General features: G+C 36.6%; 1 protein-coding gene across 1 annotated transcript in view; it reads right to left on the minus strand.

Annotated features, from left to right (window-relative positions):
- The window catches only part of BIRC6 (baculoviral IAP repeat containing 6), a 256,404-nt gene that overhangs the window by 82,039 nt on the left and 151,911 nt on the right, over positions 1-22,454 (minus strand). The window contains 14 exon segments of the mRNA XM_021087656.1: positions 964-1,093; positions 1,796-1,896; positions 1,899-1,938; positions 3,820-4,600; positions 6,303-6,524; positions 10,203-10,311; positions 10,555-10,811; positions 12,088-12,367; positions 14,920-15,120; positions 15,879-16,073; positions 16,217-16,313; positions 17,753-17,928; positions 18,880-19,442; positions 21,362-21,489. Of these exon segments, the coding sequence (XP_020943315.1) occupies positions 964-1,093; positions 1,796-1,896; positions 1,899-1,938; positions 3,820-4,600; positions 6,303-6,524; positions 10,203-10,311; positions 10,555-10,811; positions 12,088-12,367; positions 14,920-15,120; positions 15,879-16,073; positions 16,217-16,313; positions 17,753-17,928; positions 18,880-19,442; positions 21,362-21,489 (3,280 nt within the window).

The following is a 22,454-nucleotide window of genomic DNA, read 5'->3' on the forward strand; positions in this document are numbered from 1 at the left end:
ATACTCTGAGTGGCAGAATATGTGTCCTGATCACTTTTACATCCCTAGAGGAAATAGCAGATGCTCAATGTAAATCATCGCTGATTAAGATTTCTGAGAGGCAATAAACTCAAACTATCCACAGTTAATTTGCATTCAACCTCAAAAAATGTTTTTACTTTAATAATTTATATCCTGTTTAAAGGCATCATCTGAGAACTTTTGAAATACAGTCAAGAAATCTAGGGGAAATGTTCTTTCTACTTTCTCCACTGTTATAAACAATAAGGTCACCAGTCAAATCTATGTCCTGATGACTCATTTCTCCCCTAGCTATAGTAAATGTTTATTCCTTAGAACTGTGTCCTCCAATCTAATATTACTGTAATTCAACTACTATAAAACAGATAGATCACTTGTGATGAGAAAATTCCATTAACAGTTAATAGCTTCCCATAGCTTGTCTGTATTTCTAACCACCATTCTGTCCTTACGACATATAACCATATCACAAGGAAAGAAGTTCAGGTGCTGGAACATACTATACATTTTGTCCCCTTCATCGGCATCCTATTCATGCTTCGAAATATGAAGCTATCTTGGCCTTTCCAATTTTTTCTTTTTCTTTTTTGTCTTTTTGCCATTTCTTGGGCCACTCCCGCGGCATATGGAGAATCCCAGGCTAGAGGTCGAATCGGAGCTGTAGCCGCTGGCCTATGCCAGAGCCACAGCAACACGAGATCTGAGCTGCATCTGCAGCCTACGGGATCCTTAACCCACTGAGCAAGGCCAGGGATCAAACCCGCAACCCCATGGTTCCTAGTCGGATTCGTTAACCACTGCGCCACAACGGGAACTCCATTGGCCTTTCCTAATTATTAGATGGTTGCTGAGTGAACAATAAAATAAAGTTAAAAAAATAATACAATTTCATATATGTATAACATAAAGTGAAAGAAAAATGAATATTGAAGTCTGACTTGCCTGACACTCTGTCAAGAACTTCTGATAATGTCGTTGAGACTGGCAAATGAAGTGTACGGAACTTGTGGCCTGCTCCATACATTGGATGCTGAATGACATGGCTAGTAGCATTAATTCTACCCTTGTATAGCTGAAAATTAATTTAAAAGAAAGCAGGAAACAATTTTTTGAAATGTAAATCATTATGTAACAATTCAAAAACATAAAGGAATAAAAATTCAACAATACATACAGAAAATAAAGAGTTTATATTATATATTTCTTCACCTGTGGCACATTTACCATGTGATTTGTTGGTCAACATTTGCATTAACACTAATTTCCCCTACAAATCAAATTTTACTATTCACAGCAAGGTATAATTAAGATAATCTAGTCGAAGTTAGCCAAGAGTTTTTAGTCTTGTCACTGAGTGTAAAGACTGTGCTAGTTTTATTTTGCTGCATTAGAAAGTAGAACAGAGACAACTGTAAACCAAGATATGAAAAGATAAAATATCTTTACATACAGCTCATCATTAAGTTTTTTTTTGTTGGTGGTTTTTTTTTTTTTTGTCTTTTGAAAGACCACACCTGCGGCATATGGAAGCTCCAGGCTAGGGGTCGAAAAGGAGCTGTAGCTGCCGGTCTACACCAGAGCCACAGCAATGCAGGATTCAAGCCACATCTGCAACCTATACCACAGCTCACAGCAACACCGGATACTTAACTCAATGAGTGAGGCCAGGGATTGAATCCACACCTTCATGGATACTAATGTCGGGTTATTGATCCTCTAAGCCACAATAGGAATTCCACATCATTAAGATTTGATCTAACTGCTAAATACTCACTGGGCAGGGAGACTGAAGAAACATTGTCACTTTCTCATCCTCCAGCATCAACTGCAAAAATAATCTACGTACAAACCCTGAAATGTTCCCCGATGTTGGAGGCTTCCTCTTTGAGGAGATGTCTGAAAGAGTTCACAGAGAACCTGGCAAGGTAGAGATTTGAAGAGTTAAATGAAAAATTTATTTGCAGCTTTACACTTGAAAGAAAAAAGAGCAAATTTAACATGTGGATTAATAAGTATATTTGAATTCATCAAATTAAAGAGTATATCATTTCATCTTAAAATATATAAATACAGAAGTAGATTTAGAAGTACAAGCAAAATTTCTGCAGATAAGAAAAGTTACTACTACAGGGTTTTCACATAATAAATGCTCAGCATAACCAACTTACTTTTAACTTCATTCAATATTATTGTGTTCAGAGTTCCCAATGTGGCTCAGTGGTAACGATTTCAATTAGGATCCATGAGGATGCAGGATCAATCACTGGCCTTGCTGAGTAGGTTAAGGATCTGGCATTGCTGTGAGTTGTGGTGTAGTCTGCAGACATGGCTTGGATGCTGCATTGCTGTGGCTGTGGTGTAGGCTGGCAGCTACAGCTCTGATTCGATCCCTAGCCTAGGAACTTCCATATGACATGGGTGCAGCTTTGAAAAAAAAAAAGACATATCAATGTGGTTACAATAAAAATTTTGAAAAAAGGTAATAAATATATAAAACAAACCCTTAACAATATGCTAATAGATGACAATTAGGTCAGAAAACAATGAGACACCAAGTTTCATACTACCCACAGACACAAACCAAATTTTCAGATATCCATATGTGAGGACTTGGTTAAAATTGTTAGTAAGCATTTCTTTCAAAGTAGGCATATTATCAGATATAATTAATTACTTTAGGCAATAAAATACTTCTTAAAGTTAATTTTGAAAATTATGATAGCTATCTTCCTAGATATTAATAAATTTTAACTAGAATAAGCAGTATCAAAATAAGGGAGTTTTAAAAAAAAGAAGCTGGTTCCTATTTATTGGTGTCTACCTTGTCTCAGGTTCTATACTATGTACTTCACATATATTATAATATTTAGTCCTCTCAAAAAAAAAATCTTTTGAGAGGCATCTGTTACTATCCCTATTTTATAGTTTACACAACTTGTCTAAGATCACAAAAGCTAGAAAGGAGCAAAATCTAGCTAAAAGCAACTAAAATTATTCTTGAAATAATTCCAGCTTTCAGGATTTCTGGCCCTATGGACTGAAAACAAAAAAAAAAAACCATCTTTCTTTTTTTTTTTTTTTTTTGTCTTTTTGCCATTTCTTGGGCCGCTCCTGCGGCATATGGAGGTTCCCGGGCTAGAGGTCGAATCGGAGCTATAGCTGCCAGCCTACGCCAGAGCCACAGCAACGCAGGATCTGAGCCGCGTCTGCAACCTACACCACAGCTCACGGCAACGCCGGAACCTTGACCCACTGAGCAAGGGCAGGGATCGAACCCGCAACCTCATGGTTCCTAGTCGGATTCGTTAACCACTGCGCCACGACGGGAACTCCCATATTTTTAATGTGATTATTTCCTGTCTGAAACCTATTCTAATGTCTGCTTCCTTAGAAGCAAATCAACAGCTGCAGACCCCAGTTACCACAAAAATGCAATGCCTCAATGCAGATGAGATATTCAATGACCATCTTCAAGTGGTCAAGCTGCAGTAGCTGAAACGTAGTTCTTTTTATCTGGGGGAGACTTAGTTCCAACAAAAGATGAATGCATGACTGACTAGAATCCCCATGAGTTTGCCCATTGTTCATTGAAAATCATACCTGATTTATGTGACAGCTGAGGATCAGTATGTAATTTTAATTATGATTTAAATTTGGATATTTAAAGGCACCCAACCCCAAACTTCACCATCACATGGCCTTAATACATGCCCCTATCTTAACTAATTTCAAGAGTGCTGTGACAGTATATTAAAATAACAACACACCTAGAACATAAGCCAGCTTCCCTATTCTTACCTGGGCCATCAGTTTTTGATTATTAGGGTGACATGAAATACACTGCAGAAAAAACGCAACAGTTGCATTCTCAATTGCCGTTCTCTGTTGAGTAGTCAATCCTGATGAAGCAGCTGAGGAAAGAGAAGCTGATCTTGCACTGGTCTGTTGTGCACCTAAATTATGTCCTCCAGAAGTGGACCCAGAGTGACACAATAAAAACAGAAGTGCTGTCCATAGTGGATTGACTTCAGACCCACCGAGCCAGTCTTTCATAATATGGCTATTACCAACTTCCGTCAAAAACCTAAGAATAGGAGCAACCAGGTCTGCTGTGATAGGCATCTTAGTACATTGTTGTGAAACATGATGTCGCCTGAGTTTGTCCTGGGAAATATCTATTGAGTGAGCAATGCTTTCTGAGTATGAAACGTGGCTAAAACAGAAACTAGCCAGACTCCTTACCAGAAGAGATGGCAAACCTGAGTCCAATAATTGTTTGATAGCTTCTGGAGATTGAGAAGAGGAAGCAAGTGTTGCCAAATGTGATTCAGTTAGTGCAAGAGGTGCTTGTGCATTTTTAGAGTCATCTGTTAAAGACGAACTGAGATCTTGCTTTTTGCTATCATCTGTCATGGACAGTCTGTGGTGACACTGCATTGGAGGAGGAGTAATTCCCATCCAGCCCATGAGCAAAGAAAAATAACTTGGATGTATGTGACACATTGAGCAAAGCAAACTGTCGACAGCTTTCTTCAAAACCATATTGCAGGGAAGAGACATGGACCAATTAAAAAGTAACCTAGGAGAATAAAAGATAAGTTAACCATATATACATATTTTTAGAAAGACATCAACTATTTCTACCAGAAATCACTCAGACAAAAATTATATAGTTTGACATTAAATATTACGACACTATAGTATTTCATGAAGACTGCTTGTGACATACATCATTGAGTACTTAGGCAGACTGCAAGTTAGATTAGACTTTTATTCTATTTTATTTTATTTTTTTAGGGCTGCACCCATGGCATATGGAAGTTCTCGGCTAGGGATCAAACTGAGCTACAGCAGCCGGCCCAAGCCACAACCACAGCAACACAGGATCCAAGTCACATCTGCGACCTACATCACAGCTCCTTAACCCACTGAACAAGGCCAGAGATCAAACCCACATCCTCACGGATCCTAGTCAGGTTCGTTAACCACTGAGCCACAAAGGGAACTCCCAGACTTTTAAAATGAGTACAGAAAACAAAGAGAACTATATGAAAATGATTCTACTACCCTGTGTGACAGCAAAAAAAATGACATAAAGAAACAATGAAAAATTGTATCAAATAAATGTTTAGATGGCATTTGACATGTTAATGGCTCAAATTCACATCTTCAAATTGAAAACCATTAGTGAGTTCCACTAAGTCATGGATTATGCCAACTGGTGGGACCAAAATGAAAATGAAAAACTAGAGGACAAAGGCCAGCTTGAGTCATGGAACTCTTCAGAAATAAATATTACATTTTGCTACAGACTTAGGCAGTCAACTCAAAGCATTAACTGAGTACAGTGAAAATTGTGGTTTAAGTAGAAACTGTCAAAAGAACAATCATTTTTGTCTAGAAAAAAAAATCAGTGATAAGAATCTTTCAAATCTAGCTATATTTCTAAAGAAACTGTCAAAAAAAATCATAAAGCTGTAAAAAAAAATCAGTGATAAGAACTGTCTAATCTTTCAAAATTTCTAGCTATAGTTTTCCTCTAAAGTTGCATGTTAAAGATAAAAGAACCTGTTGGGTAATTTAGCAGATAAAAATACACTATGAGGAGTTCCCGTCGTGGCTCAGGGGTTAACGAATCCGACTATGAACCATGAGGTTGCGGGTTCGATCCCTGGCCTTGCTCGGTGGGTTAAGGATCTGGCGTTGCTGTGAACTGTGGTGTAGGTCGCAGACACAGCTCAGATCCCAAGTTGCTGTGGCTGTGGCCTAGGCTGGCGGCTACAGCTCCGATTAGACCTCTAGCCTGGAAACCTCCATATGCCGCGGGTACAGTCCTAGAAAAGACAAAAAACAAACAAAAACAAACAAACAAGTACACTATGAACTAAAGGAGCACACATTAAACATTCCAATTTTACATGGCAAAAGTAGCAATGCGCTAATCTTTTTTCTTTGTCTGTTTAGGGCTGCAATGGTGTCATATGGAAGTTGCCAGGCTAGGGGTCGAATGGAGCTGCAGCTCCCAGCCACAGCCACAGATCCAATTCAACCCCCAGCCTGGGAACTTCCACATGCCATGGGTACAGCCCTAAAAAGACCAAAAAAAAAAAAAAAAAAAAAAAAAAGAGAGAGAGAGAGAAAGAGATAAATTTGTGTATATATACTTAACTATTTTTGAAGTATTATTTTTATACAAACAGCATGTAAAATGCTGTTTCATTAAGTGAAAATGTGAAATGATCTAGGTCTTGGGAAAAAAGGATTTCACAAATTATACTTACTCAAAGAGCTCTCGGTCTAGCAGTGCTGGTAAATCATACTCTACAAGCAATTCATAACTATGCCACAGAATTGCTGCTACACAGTGCAAATGAGAAGGAGATGGCATCAAAAGACCATACTCTATTGCTGAAGAATTAGGGCACATGTAGCTCATTCTGCCACTTCTTCTCATAGCAGCCACTCTTGCAGAATCACTGACCCATTTTAACAAGGCCTGAATTCTTAAAAGAAAAAAATAAATTCAAATAACCAACTATACCACAGTGAATATTTAATATGGATAAATACCACTACTACATGTAAGAAATGTAATAAGGAGACTGTTCTCAATAATTTTAATCTAAAATAGGAAAAAAAAGGAATTATACAATTAATAAGGACATAGTAATTCTAATTTTCCAATCTCAAGAAATGAAAATGTTTGAGGAATTCCTATCGTGGCTGAGTGGAAACAAATCTGACTAGTACCCATGAGGACGGCAGGTTCAATCCCTGGCCTTGCTAAGTGGGTTAAGAATCCAATACTGCCATGAGCTGCGGTGCAGGCTGCTATGGCTGTGGCGTAGGCCAGCAGCTACAGCTCCGATTTGAACCCTAGCCTGGGAACCCCCATATGCCCTGTGTAAGAGAGAAAAGAAAAATGAAGAAGAAAATGTCTGAGATAACTTTAGTGTAATTCAGCAAATAAACGCTGGTAAATTCTTAACTCACTTATGACAAAATACATGAAGAAACACAGCTTAACAAACTCATTTTCTCCTCTGAATTTTCACTCATAACACATCCACGTAACATAAAGCAGTGATCCAGGGCCAATTTTCCTTATGCAGCATCTCATGCAATAAAGCATGATTCACAACTCTGGCCTCCAAGTATTAAATACTAGTAGCAGCCAGCCACTCTTCCTCATTCTGACAACAGAATAGCCCCAATAAGTGTACTTTTCGAGCGCTATCCTACTCAGTTCCCTAGAGCTGAGGATCACAAAATGAGACTAAAACACTTTTAAAGCAATAATGCTTTGGAGATTGTATTTTTATATTTCATCTCATTTCATTTTATGGCCACACCTGTGGCATATGGAAGTTTCCAGGCTATGGGTCGAATTGGAGCTGTAGCTGCTGGCCTACACCACAGCCAAAGCAATTCGGGATCCCAGCCATGTCTGTGAACTACACCACGGCTCATGGCAACGCCAGATCCTTTAACCTACTGAGTGAGGCCAGGGATCAAATCCAATTCCTCATGGATCCTAGGCAGGTTCATTACTTCTGAGCCAGAATAGGAACTCCTGGAGTTTTTATTTTTAAAGAGGGATAGGGAGTGTATAAGATCTATTTCACACTCTCTATCCCTTTATTTCACACTTAAAACACTGTATTTATCTTTATTAAAAAAATTTTTTTTTTTGTCTTTTTGCCATTTCTTGGGCCACTCCCACGGCACGTGGAGGTTCCCAGGCTAGGGGTTGAATCGGAGCTGTAGCTATTGGCCTACACCAGAGCCACAGCAACACGGGATCCGAGCCCTGTCTGCAACCTACACCCCAGCTCACAGCAACGCCAGATCCTTAACCCACTGAGCAAGGCCAGGGATCGAACCCGCAACCTCGTGGTTCCTAGTCGTATTTGTTAACCCCTGAGCCACGATGGGAACTCTCTATCTTTATTTTGTTTTTAAATGTCTAGTTTAGAGTTCAAGATTCTTTGCTTCAGGATAAGAGACATAGGAATTAGAAGATATATAAATACTCAATCCTCTCTCTACCTCGTTGGACTAAAATTCTTCATTTTCATATAACAGGAAATAAAGACAAGTCTTAGAAAGGGAAAGGAGATGAGGCAATCTGGGAAGAGTAAAATTTTCTACAGAGCAGCCAACCATCTTGTCATTAACATCAGTTCTGAAACGTTTTAAAATATTTACATTTGCATTATACAGAGAAAAAAAATCTTAACTGCAATTTTCTTATGATAAAACATTTAAAAATTAAATAATCATAAGATATTTCAAGAAACTATTCTAGAAAAGTATTTAGCACATAATTTTAATACATTTTTTAATCCTCTAACCATTATGGTTCTAATATGGCACAGATTCTTATTTACTTTGTCAAAAAATACTCTCACCATAATTCCCATATGGCTCAGCTGGTTACGAACAGGATGAGTATCCATGAGGATGCGGGTTCGATCACTGCCCTTGCTCAATGGGTTAAAGATACGGCATTGCTATCAGCTGTGGTGTAGGTCACAGATGTGACTTGGATCCCACATGGCTATGGCTGTGGCTGTGGCTGGGAGCTGCAGCTCCAATTTGACCCCTAGCCTGGGAACTTCCATGGGCCGCAGCAAAAAAAAAAAAAAAAAAAAATCAACCTACTTTTAAATATAATATAGTTTCTCATATACTTTATATAAAACAAAAAACTTCATGGAAAGGAAGTAAGCCTGTTTAATATTTTGACATTATCCTGGGGAAACTAATTTGTTAAATATTTCCTTTAATTTTTTTTTTTTTTTTTTTTTTTTTTTTTTTTGGTCTTTTAGGGCTACATCTGCTGTATATGGAAGTTCCCAGGCTAGGGGTTGAATCAGAGCTGTAGCCACTGACCTACACCACAGCCACAGCAATGTGGGATCCAAGCTCCTTCTGCAACCTACACACAGCATGGCAATGCTAGGTCCTTAACCCACTAATTAAGGCCAAGGATCGAACCCGTGTCCTCATGAATACTAGTTAGGTTTGTTACTGCTAAGCCACAAAGGGAATGCCCTCCTTTTAAGTATTTTAATTCAGGGAACAAGAAAGCAGTGAGCCCAAAATAAATGGAAGCTATTATATTATCAGTACTAAATAACAATTTTTCTGAGATGCCTTCACTGCCTGTTACTCTAATTCATAACTTCAGGAGTCTGACCTACATAATTCTTTGCTTGTGAGCAATGATGCTCTGTGTCTCCACAACCCTGAGGGTACAAGCTCAACTGAATTAACTAGATCTCTCCAGAAACCAGTACAATGCCAGGCATATAGCAACTACTCAGTAAATAGCTACAAAATGAGTACCTGATCACCAAATATTAATAATCTGTTAAAAATTTGTTAGGCAAGACATTTAAATCAAATGATATCATTTTAATTACAAATTAATCTAAGTATTAAAAGATATTAATTGGATGTAAAATACAATATACTTAAAGGATATTAACTCAGGAAACAATCTCCAGCATAAAGATTATTTATGTTACTTATAGAATCACACAATCAATATAGTCTCCTGATATAGATGATATACACAAAACCAGAGAATGCCAGAGCATCACTCAAAAATTTATCAAGAAAAACATTATAAAAATACGTGGAGTCTTTATCAATTTGGAAGTAGAAGACATTAAGGAAGAACTACATTAGTAAAATTCATCTAAAATGACCTGTACTGAAAGATCATTAAACATTTAGGTGAAACATTCAGATATTATTTACTTGCTAGGAGAGTGTTTCACTTTTTTGTAGGAAGCAGTAGGAAGAAAAGAGAATCTAATGAAAAGTTGCCAAAGAATAATATAAATAATAAGAAGTAATCAAAATAAACATAACTACTATTATTAAAAATAGTCCAAGAAACTAATATTACACAGTATTCTTCTATTTCTATCCATTCCTCAAAAGCAATACTAAGAATTCTATTTGAGCCCAAATTCTAATATGTCCAAGTATATGACAATTTGTTTAATGTTCACAAAAATCTCTAGAAGTTACATTACGTGAAGCATACAATATAATCAACAGTCTTAGCTTAATTTTTATGAAAAGATCTAAAAAGAAAGCATTACAGGTAACATTCACTACATGTGACTGTATGTGTGTCCTCATATGAAAAATGAGATATCATATACCTGTCTTTTGTTCCAGGATCCTGAGTGGTTCCAAGCTGATAAAGAATATCTATTGTAGAGTCAGAAGAGAGTCCATTCAGTCTTCCAAAAAGTAAAGGGCTATTCAAATCTTGCAACAGAAAATCAAAAGGAAAATTTTGCTAAATAAGCAAATGGGATGAGAAGATCTGCTCAATTTAATCTTAAATTATTCATTAAAAATAACTTCTGAAAATTTCAACAACAAACTCACTCCAAAAATAATGAAGCCACCATGGAATTTCAAAAACAGAATTAATCACAGACACGACATAGTTCAACCATCAATACTTTGCAGATACGTAAAAATTAAATTATCGAAATTAATTGGCACCTGTAGGGTCACTTCCCGATGCTGCACAATTTCTCAGAAGAATGTCTATAAGCTTCAGGCCAATTCTAGTAGACTGTAGTCCTATCTTTACAAGCACAACCTCAATGTTGGGCGAATGCATTCCACAGTACGGAGACATCAATAAGGCGGCACAAGTCTGTAGCAGATTAGCAGTAGGTGCAGCTGCACTTGCCATCATTCCTTCCAGATCACTTATGTGAGTAAGGCAATGATGCAATAACCGTAACCATCCAATACTGAAATACACAACACAAAATGGCCTATATGACGAATCAAGTAGCTCAAATTACTTCAGGGGTAAAACAAAATTTCTCAAAGATCAGTATGTTGTATTTCATGAGTAGCACCAATCTGTGTTTAAAAAAATGTTTTTAGAATACTGTAATAGAGTTGCAAAACTGTAAAATCTTGGCAGCTTCAGAATAAAAAAGAAACTTAAAATTTTCTTATCAAGAAAAACTCACGGAGTTCCCGTCGTGGTGCAGTGGTTAACGAATCCGACTAGGAACCATGAGGTTGCGGGTTCGGTCCCTGCCCTTGCTCAGTGGGTTAACGATCCGGCGTTGCCGTGAGCTGTGGTGTAGGTTGCAGACGCGGCTCAGATCCTGCGTTGCTGTGGCTCTGGCGTAGGCCAGTGGCTACAGCTCCGATTAGACCCCTAGCCTGGGAACCTCCATATGCCGCGGGAGCGGCCCAAAGAAATAGCAAAAAGACAAAAAAAAAAAAAAAAGAAAAAGAAAAACTCACAATAAAACTAGTCTATACAATTTTCAACTATCAAGAAATTATTTTATCAGAAGAATGCAAATTAAAGGATATATTCAGGTCCTTCTTTCATTGGTTAGTTTGTATGGTTCAAATCTAACCCTCTGCTGACTGGCAATTTAGGCATTACCATATAAGACCAGGCGCCTGTCTATACAGTCAGGTTCAGATGTACTCTTGGGGATGGGCATTTGGAAATGCTGTACAACACTACAATCCAAAAAACTAAAATCCACACCAACCTATACCACATGGAGGATCATCTCAAGGATTAAACACACATAAATCTTAATTCTGGAGTTCCCGTGGTGGCTCAGTGGTTAACAAATCCGACTAGGAGCCATGAGGTTGCGGGTTCAATCCCTGGCCTCGCTCAGTGGGTTCAGTGGGTTAAGGATCCAGCGTTGCCGTGAGCTGTGGTGTAGGTCACAGACGAGGCTTGGATCCCACATTGCTGTGGCTCTGGCGCAGCACAGCAGCTACAGCTCCGATTAGATCCCTAGCCTGGGAATCTCCGTATGCCGTGGATGTAGCCCTAGAAAAGACAAAACACACACACACACACACATTTTAATTTTAACCAGCCTCAGGGTTCTGCTTCTACATAATTATTACTTAATAAAATTATATTATACAGATATCTACGGATCAAAGAATTTCTAAACTCTAAAAAAGAAAGAAACCACAGAATAGATAACTGCACAAGAAGCACAGAAAGGTTTCTCTTAAGAACGAAGAACCACATACCTTGTTTTGGATACCTGATCTTCAGATGGAAGAAAGGGATTATTAACTGTTGCTGAAGAAGTGGTACCAAAAGCGGTGAGGCCCAGTAATTTAATTTGTGAAAGGCCTAATGTGCTGGCATCTCGTGGACGATGGAGTCTAAGGCAGACAGCCGAAGCTACCTCAGCTTTTACAAGCTGAATTTTTATGTAGGTGAGACCACTTGTGACAACAGGAGTGGATAATGGTAGCATATTTACCCCATCTGCACTTACTTCAACAGACACTGAGGAGGGGCAGGCTACAGCAAGAGAAAATTGAATAATTACTAAAGGAAAAAGTAAACTAGAGTTCATATTTTAGTGTAAATCCATTATAAACTTGTAAAAAGAATATGTATACACCAAATCATACTGTCACTGACTTTCACCATAACTGATTTTGCAGCTATCATATGAAATGCACAGCATAATAAAAATTGTATTTAAAATCTTCTAACATTCACCTAAAAAAAGAGAGCAATTGAAGATATGGAATCCACATGTTCTTAATTCTCTCTAAGAAAATAAAAGCAAAAACAAATAGGCAATCACGCTATTAATTTCTACTTTACTCAGAATTATCACCAACAAATATGGGACATTTGATTAATATGCTATGGTTTACTACTGTAAACAATTGGGAAGAATGTAATAAGAAAAATCTTTGTCACACATTCATTTCACTACTACCATGTTGCTACTATTTTATTTTTTTATTTTAAATGTAGCTATACTGAGAAATTGCTTTTGCCTCTAATCTTTGTTTCCCCCTTTTAAAATTTAAACAAACGTCCAAAATACTTAAAAATAAAATCATTTCTTGTTAAAATTTAAGGAGGCCCAATGAAGTAGTTGCCATGTGAAAATTACTTCTTTTTCACAAACATGGAAGCCATATAATAAATATATTTGTCAGCTAAAACACTCTCTGAACTTGGATTTTACTTTAATTTTTTTTTCAGGATAAATTACCACTTTTAATATAATTGCCTCTAGTGTTTTCATACTTTTATACATGGTTGTACGAACTTGGATTTTAATATCAACTAGAGAATGAGGAAATGACTTTTTTTTTAATTTCCACTGGAACACATGATAAGTTCAGTTTCTGCACCAATCCAGTAATAAAAACCAAAATTATTAGGCATATTTATATTAGAGAACACTTAACCTACAGATTTTTTTAATTACGTGCAGTTTGTCATTATACCATTCTTCCTGTCCCAATTCTTATGTGCAAATTCTGGCCATACTCCAAAGCCATCATTCACATGAATCACTTTCTCCTTCCGAATCAAAGCAGTTTCTTCCTCATCTTGGATTATCCCTCAAGTCTTACACTGACCTATACTGCACAGTGGAATAGTTATCTTTGACCTACTAAAATAAAACACTGTGGATTAACCTATTTTTCTTCTGTAATTTTGTTGTTGTTGTCTTTTCTAGGGCCGCACCTGTGGCATATGGAAGTTTCCAGGCTAGGGGTCAAATCGGAGCTGTAGCTGCCGCCTACGTCAGAGCCACAGCAACATGGGATCCGAGACACACTTGTGACCTACACCACAGCTCACGGCAATGCCAGATCCTTAACCCACTGAGCAAGGCCAGGGATCAAACCCGCAACTTCATCGTTCGTAGTCAGATTAGTTAACCACTGAGCCACAACAGGAACTCCTCTTCTATAATTTGTACTCACTATATCTATTTTAGTCTAATATGTTTACATTCCACAACTATATTAGCATATAATAATAATCCAGTCTTGCAAATAAGTGGAAAAATTATTATTTTGAATATGCCAACGGTCTAAAAAATTTCACCATTTCTTCACTAAATTATTGAGGGACCTATGATAGCAATAGGAATCAATTAATGGGCGTTTCTGCAGTGGCTCAGTGGGTTAAAATCCAACTGCAGTGGCTGGAGTCCCTGCAGAGGTGCAGGTTTGATATCTGGCCTGGCTCAGTGAGTTAAAAGATCTGGTTGCTGCAGCTGCAGTGCAGGTCACAGCTGTGGCCAGGATTCAATCCCTGGCCTGGGAACTTCCACATGCCACCTGTATGGCCATTAAAAAAAAATAATAATAATAATAATAGAATTGATCATGAAGATAAATGTGACAATTTCAATAATTCTTGGAAATTATTAAATTTATATTGAGAGAATTTGGGGACCATCATGAATGACAAATAGTACTTTATATTCATTCATGAACATGTGAAGGAGTTCCTTGCTCCTCTGAACGTGTAACTCATCTTCTATAAATTATCTTCAATTATTTACCTTGCAAAGGTACAACAAAATGTATTCAATGAAAAAGCCTCAAATGAATGACACTCAAAATGTTAAAAATTAAAAATCAAAAATTTTTAAATATTATAATAAAAATTCTTTAGAGATGTATTTATCTTACAGTAGGGAGGGGAACTATGCTAATTTCACATTACAAAGCTAGGATTGAGGACTAGGCTAGAAAAACTAAGGCTGCTATCTACAGTTGCATAAACTAACTCATTTCAACTTGATACTACAGATTAATAAATCTGGAAGAAGAGGACAGGTAAAATAGTAACTAGAATGTATCTGTTTACATTTCATCATACACTCTGTTTCAGGGGAATAGCCACAGCAATTCATTTCATGGGAAATGATTCAGTGGTAATGTTTAATATTATTAAAAACTATCCAAAATTAAGCAATCTGTAAATCATATCTAAGTGTATCACTGTTTGCTAAATATTTTTCTTATTTTTAAGTGTTTCTATGTTATAGTTTTTTTCTATGATGAATCTTTACAAAAAATATTACTCACTTGCAAGAGATGCAAGGTGAGGCTGGATATGTATCTCTTTAAGGAGCACTGCTGCAGGAAGGTGAATGGTAAGGTCGCACCAAGCCTCCTCTGGCAGAAAGATGTAGGACCAAGCAGCAGAGCGAGCTCTTCTATGGGGTGGTGTGGCCTGCAAGAGCACCTCAGCTGGCTGGGCAGTAGGGCTGCTAGATGTGATTGTACCTACACAGGATATTTTAAATAAAATTAAAACTTGCAAAAGAAACTCAAGAAAGCATCAAAAACTATTCAAATTGTAATACTAGAAAAATCAGCTAAAAACATGAATATTTCATACTATGAATATATAGTACACTTAGCACAATTTGTCACAGTATTCACAAAACGTTTAAGGACAGTCCACAGTCAACTGGCAAGGTGACGAATTCACTGTTAACTGCTGTCTAATTTCTCTATACTCACATGTCAAAAGAAAACTAAACTAGCAACAAATTTAGCACAATATTCTCAATGATTTCAATAAATAACAATGTCCAACATAGGCTTCAATTTGAAAATAATCACCTTTATTCTAAATTGTCAGTATTCATGAGTTAGAAATATGAAAAGAAAAAAATAAAAAGAAACTAAGTATTCTGGGAAAAAATGATGATCAGAAAATATCACTCAAAATAAGAAGGAACAAGTCCTTTAAAACTGATTAACATTTACAGTGAAAACTGACATAAGAAACTACTAGTTTCATAAATTGTGCTTCCATTTAAACTCAGAAATAAGAACAAATTTCACTACTAAAGAACAATTAAAAACTTTCTTCTGATGAATAGAATGTTTGGAAAACCAATACCTTTAATATCAATGTGTTATAATATCATTTTAATCACCTACTTATCAACTCACTTTGACAATATTTGCTTCATACAAGCTAATTAACTACTACATAAATTCATAGCCCTAAGATGTAATGATTTTTTTCTTACCCAAAGGTGCAAAATTATGGATTCCTTCTGCATTGTCAGGCTCAGAAGCTAGTATTCTTGTTTTCAAGGTGCTGTCAACAGCTTTATTTGGACCAGAGTCAAGAAATTTCATAATGGTTGATACCATACTTCTTGCAGTGTTTACAATAGCCCTTGTACTAGTAACCATGTTGTTGCAAATGAGCTGAACACCACCTAAATTTACAAAGAATACTAAATGAAAATTTATCTTAAAAAAGATGACTTAACATTGAGTGACCTTTCACAGACTACAAAAATAACATAATATACTACCAAATGATTACATTTAAGTGACAGTTTTGAAGATTTTATCTTACCCATGTCATGGAATGCTTTCAAGGCGTCACTAGTATCCAGTACTCTCAAAATGAACCACAATAGTGGTTCAGATAACTGGCAAGTAGCAAGAGAGCCCTACAAAAAACACATAAATACTGTGATCTTAAAAAGTGGTAATTCCTGCCAAATAGGACCACCAAACTTCTTACTGAATGTTATTATTCTTTTACAGTTAATTACTATAAAATGGCAACCTGAGCCTAAGTAACTAAATATAAAATGTCTGCCAAAATACTTAAGCAAATCTTACCTGAATCAAAAAGGAAGTACATAGTCTACACTCTGAACTCAGTATTTTTTGTGTCTGTCCTTTCCTATTATCATTTTCTTTCTTTCTTCTTATGGCCATACCCACATCTGAGCCACAGCTAGCAATTTAAGCAACACCTGCCTGAGATGACACCAGACCCTTTAACCCACTGCACAGGGCTAGGATCAACCCCAAGCCTCTGCATCAACCTGAGCCACTGAAGCCAGGTTCTTAATCTGATGCATCACAGCGGGAACTCTAACCTATCATTTTAAATTAACACGCATTGATTTTGCTTTCCATTAGATAGTACTTTCATTTAAAAATGCATCCCTCTCAAATATCTTTGTATCTTTCAATGGAGAAATATATATATACACACACACACACACCACACACCCCATGCAATGTATATTTATGAAAATAATTACATACTGACAAATATACGCTGACATTATGTGAAGATTCCTTAAAAATTGTCTTAAAATCTGCTTTTGAAAAAAATGGTAAATGGACCAGAAGTTAAAATAATCATATTAGTTCCTAAAAGCTTATTTTTTTAAAAGGAAAATTAAAAAGGAATAATATTCTAACCTGTTTTCCTTTAAAATTACTCTAACCCCTTTTAATCCAAAGGAAACTAAATATGTAACTTATGCTTGAAAAAAATACTAACATTAAATTTTCATATGTAACATCTATGAAGAACATTTTGGTATTCACTATGCTATTTTTAGGGAAAAGGATAACTACTTCTTAAAACAACAGAAAGAAAACCTAAAATCTAAAAATACGTCAAGGAGTTCCTGTCGTGGCGCAGTGGAAACGAATCCAATTAGGAACCATGAGGTTGCAGGTTCAATCCCTGGCCTCGCTCAGTGGGTTAAGGATCCGGCGTTGCTGTGAGCTGCAGTGTAGGTTGCAGACTCAGCTCGGATCTCGGATCTCTCGTTGCTGTGGCGCTGGTGTAGGCTGGCAGCCACAGTTCTGACTGGACCCCTAGCCCGGGAGCCTCCATATGTCGCAGTGCGGCTCCCCCTCCCCCCAAAAAATGTCAAAAATTTTCTTCTTACATCACTATAGTCATCTCTGACAATTTCAAGGAAACTTCCTCTCCAACTTCTAATCTGTAGTTCTCACCTGCTGACTCTGTTCATCTTCCAACATATAACTATAATATTCTGTCTCTGTCTTACAAATAATTCTCTACTTCCATTGCTAGAAACTACTTAAATTATTGAAACTGATGCTGGGTTGAACTTACCTGTCTGCCCATATATCCACAGGCCATGTAGGTTAAAATTGGCTGTAACATCATATGAACTGTAGAAGCTTTTTTACTAAGGGTTGTCAGTATGGTAAATAATCCATCTCCAACTGATATGGCATCTAAGCCACCATGAAAGTTTTCATGTTTGGTGAGATGCAATCCACTTGCTCCTGGTTTAAATAAAAATATTACACATTTCTTTAAAAGTATGTCTTTAAAAACCAATAAAAATTAAAATAGAGAAACTTAAAATCCATTTTTCTCCCAAAGCACTGAAGGACAGGTACATAACAGCTATGTGTATATACATATCACACATATCTAGAAATTAAAATACTTATCATAACAATCAGCAGAGCATTTTTTCATTATCTTTTTATAGGAGGTATCTCTACTATCAATAACAACAAAAAGAAGTTGCTCTACTACATGTAGGAGGGACACTTTACATATCAAGAAAAGGAGAGAAAAATGTGGTATTTTTATGCAACTATACTTCAAAACTCTTAATCAAAAAGAAGATATGATTGTTTCTATTTCATGATGGAAGAAAAACTAACAAGCAAAAGTACATCAGGAATATATTTTGTCACTATTTATAAGAGTACAATTAGTTTAAAAATTAACACAATCTATTAGCTCTCAAATAGGTAGAAAGGTAAAACAATATAAAAATTGTACACTGATCTATGTGTCATAGAAGCAGTTACCCTTTGAACAAAATTTTATATTTCACTTTCTGAACTATAAATAAGTAAACAGCACTCATTCCCTAATACAAAATTGGATGTGAAATTTTTCATCTTTAAAATGTTAGAGATATGTGACTACAAATTATGCACTTAAAGGACTGATTTTTTTTTTTAATTTAGTTAAGTACTACTGCTCTTGTTAGCATTTTCCAATTTTTAAAAAATTCACGCTTCAAAAATTTCAGTACTTCAATTTCACTTACTGATTGAAGCTGCTCTATAAATGCTTTCACTAATAAAAATCAGTCACGCTAAAAAGTTTACAAAAAATAGCCCTGAACTACAAAGTAAAAAGAAAAAGAATACATTGGTAAAGAAAAGAGATACAGTAGTAGACACAAGCATAAGATGAATATTCTCAATACGTACCAATTATCATCGCCATGGCACTGCTATTACACAGGCCCAGAGCAGACAAAATCTGGCTCATAATCTGTTGGTTGGCTAAGACTAAGTCAGCGACATATGCAGGTGATCCTTGAATACTACTACTGCTTCCATTACCATCTTTGCCTCCTGAAACTTTTTCTTCATCTGAAACACTGTCTGTCGTATTGGTGGTCACAGACACTCTTGCACTGTATTCCCTATTGCCCGAAAGAGGTAGCTGTACTAAAATGTTAACCAGCTTTAACAAATCAAACATGAGTTGATCTCTTGTCATTTCACCACAAACTGCTTTTGCATCACCTGGACGAATAAGGTTGGCAAAGAGTCCCCCAAAGCATGCTCGAGCACCCACTGAGCTATCTGATCCGCTTCGAGACATTACTTTGTCTGAACAAGTGATATAGTGGTGCACTAAAAAGGTGACAGACTCTATCACAGCAGAAATAGTACTAACTGAAACAACTTCAAAATTCTGCTCCAGAGTAAATTCTAAGAGCTTTACTTGGGCATCAAGAGGTCCTTGGCCTGTCTGGAATGCACCCCTGTAGAAAAAGAGAAGGGATAAAAAATGAATCCATTTTAAATTGTTTGAAAGGAGCAAATACCACAATTCAAGAAAGACACACAATAAATAATTCATGGTATTCACTATGTCATTTTGTAGCAAACAGTTCCCATCTCTTTCCTGAGTCCTCACTGTTCTCACCTCCATTTTATTATACAAAATAAAAAATGACTTTCCTTCCAAATAGAAAACTTAAGGAAAAGTAAATCAAGGAAGTGATTTTGAAGCTACAGATTACAATATTTATATATCACAAGGCACTCATAATGAAAGAGCTCTGGTTTTTTACAACCTGAAAACATTTCCTCCCAATTTCAATTTTCAAAAAATAAAAATCAATCAAATAATTCCTTTTGTTTGTTTGCTTTTTAGGGCCATACTCACAACATATGGAGGTTCCCAGGCTAGGGGTCGAATCCAAGCTGTAGGCGCTGGCCTGCACCACAGCCGCAGCAATGTGGGATCGAGCTGCGTGTGCAACCTACACCACAACTCATGGCAACGCCATACTCTTAACCCACTGAGCAAGGGCAGGGATTGAACCTGTATCCTCATGGATGCTAGTCAGATTTGTTTCCACTGAGCCACGATGGGAACTCCAAAACTAATTTTTAAAGAGTAATGTCATCTACAAGTGATTTTAACCATTTTTTTAAATACACATTTAAAAATTTTAATTTATGGACAATTCCAGAAAAAAATAAGTAACAGAAATGGTAACAGCTTTAACCTCTTCCTGATATTAACAGAGATTTTTAAATAATCAAACATACTAGAATTTAGTTTGTTCATCATGCAGTTTAAATAAGATGATACTGTTTATATTTCATTAAATTTTTCTCAGAGTTCCCTTCATGACTTAGTGGTTAACAAACCCAACTAGTATCCATGAGGATGCAGTTCGATCCCCGGCCTCGCTCAGTGGGTTAAGGATGCAGTATTGCCGTGAGCTGTGGTATAGATTACAGAAGTAGCTTGGATCCCAGGTTGCTGTGGCTGTGGCGTAGGTCAGTAGCTATAGCTTCAATTCAACCCTGAGCCTGGGAACTTCAGCCCTAAAAAAGCAAAAAAAAAAAAAAAAAGTTTCTCTCCAAAGTAGTACTGGATTTTACAAAATGTCTTAGAGTAAGATGAAAATGATTCAATAATATGACATATAATATTGAAACGTTCATGCATCTCAAGCATCATGGTCACAGTTTATTGTTTTTAACCTACTGCCTGACCTTGGTAATACATTTCTCATGAGATTAGTATTTTTCGTTTTTAAGCTATCTTTTTCAGGTTTTATCCAACATAGGTTTCAAATAAAACTCACTGGTAGCTTTAAATCTCTATCTGTACTGTAGAACAATTTAAACAGCATCAAGTAAATTTCACCTAGAAGTATGTAATTACTAATCTATGAATCCAATATTCCTTTTACGATAGAAAGATCTTAATATCTGAGAGAGCCATAAAGAAATGAAATGAAGACCATCAGGAAACACACCAAATAAATCCTTTCATCTTTTTTTGTTTGTTTGTTTTTTAGGGCCATACCTGCAGCACAGTTCCCAGGCTAGGCACTGAATCAGAGTTGTAGCTTCTGGCCTTCGCCATAGCCGTAGCAAGGCCAGATCTGAGCTGTGTCTGTGCCCTACACCACAGCTCACCGCAATGCTGGATCCTTAACCCAGAGAGAGGCCACGGATCAAACCTGTGTCCTCATGGATACTAGTCAGATTCGTTTCCGCTAAGCCATGACAGGAACTCCAATTCTTCCTTCTTAAATCCTTCACTATCCTCTTGCTTATTTGTTCCCGTATAAATCCCCAACAAATGATAAGAGAAAATTTATTTGAAGGATTATCTAGTGTTACTATATTAGGAATATATGTACACACTGAAATTTACCTTTCTGTTGAAAGTATATGAATTAGCTTGAGTAAAAATTCACTGAATATCTGAGGACATGTTGAAGAAAGATGCACTTGTAATCGGGTAAGAAATTCTTGCATAGCTTGAGTAGCTGTTGGACCAACCTGAAAAAAAATGAAATTCTATTGAAAACTGCTTACTGATCCCATTTACCAGAATTGTTCATTTAAAAAGAACTGAATGTTCAAAAATCAAGTGATGTTCCCTTTTGGTGCAGCAGGTTAAAGATCTGGTGTTGCTGCAGCTGCGCAGCAGGTCGCAACTGCAGTATGGGTTTGATCCCTGCCTCAGGAACTTCCACCTGCTACAAATGTGGCCAAAAAAAAGAGAGAGAAACAATCAAGTGTTAAGAACCATACAGCTGTAAATTTTCAATAGCAGAACAAAAATATTTAAGTGATAGCAGGAAAACAATTAATTTTTAGATCTTGATTTTTTTAATTGAAAATTACATATTCTATTGTCAATATTTTTTCACTATGGTTTATGACAATTTAATTAGGTTTATTTAGTTCAATATAGGAAAAGATTAACCTGAATTACAAAGGAAATATCTTTAGAATGCTTTCAAGAGTACAAAGAACTTACGTATTGATTTTCATCAACAATCTTACTAATCATCCCATTCCGAAACAAAAGAACTCAGAGGGATCAAGTGATCCACAAAAGGTCATGCTTCTTTGTATTGATTTTCACAAACAATCTTAGTAATTATCCCATTCCAAAACAAAAGAACTAAGACTCAGAGAGATTAATTAAGTGATCCATAAAAGGTCATGCTTCTTTGTTTTGTTTTGTTTTTGTTTTTTAGGGCCGCACACATGGCATATGGAAGTTCCCAGGCTAGGGGTCTAATAGGAGCTACAGCTGCCAGCCTACGCCACAGCCACAGCCATGCCAGATCCAAGCTGTGTCTGACCTACACCACAGCTCATGGCAATGCTGGATCCTTAACCCACTGAGTGAGAGCAGGGATTGAACCTGCAACCTCATGGTTCCTAGTCAGATTCATTTCTGCTGCACCATAATAGGAACTCCTTCTTTTTTTTTTTTTTTTTTTTTTAATGGC

Source organism: Sus scrofa, chromosome 3 (genome assembly GCF_000003025.6).
Source record: "Sus scrofa isolate TJ Tabasco breed Duroc chromosome 3, Sscrofa11.1, whole genome shotgun sequence".
Classification (NCBI taxonomy): Eukaryota; Metazoa; Chordata; class Mammalia; order Artiodactyla; family Suidae; genus Sus; species Sus scrofa.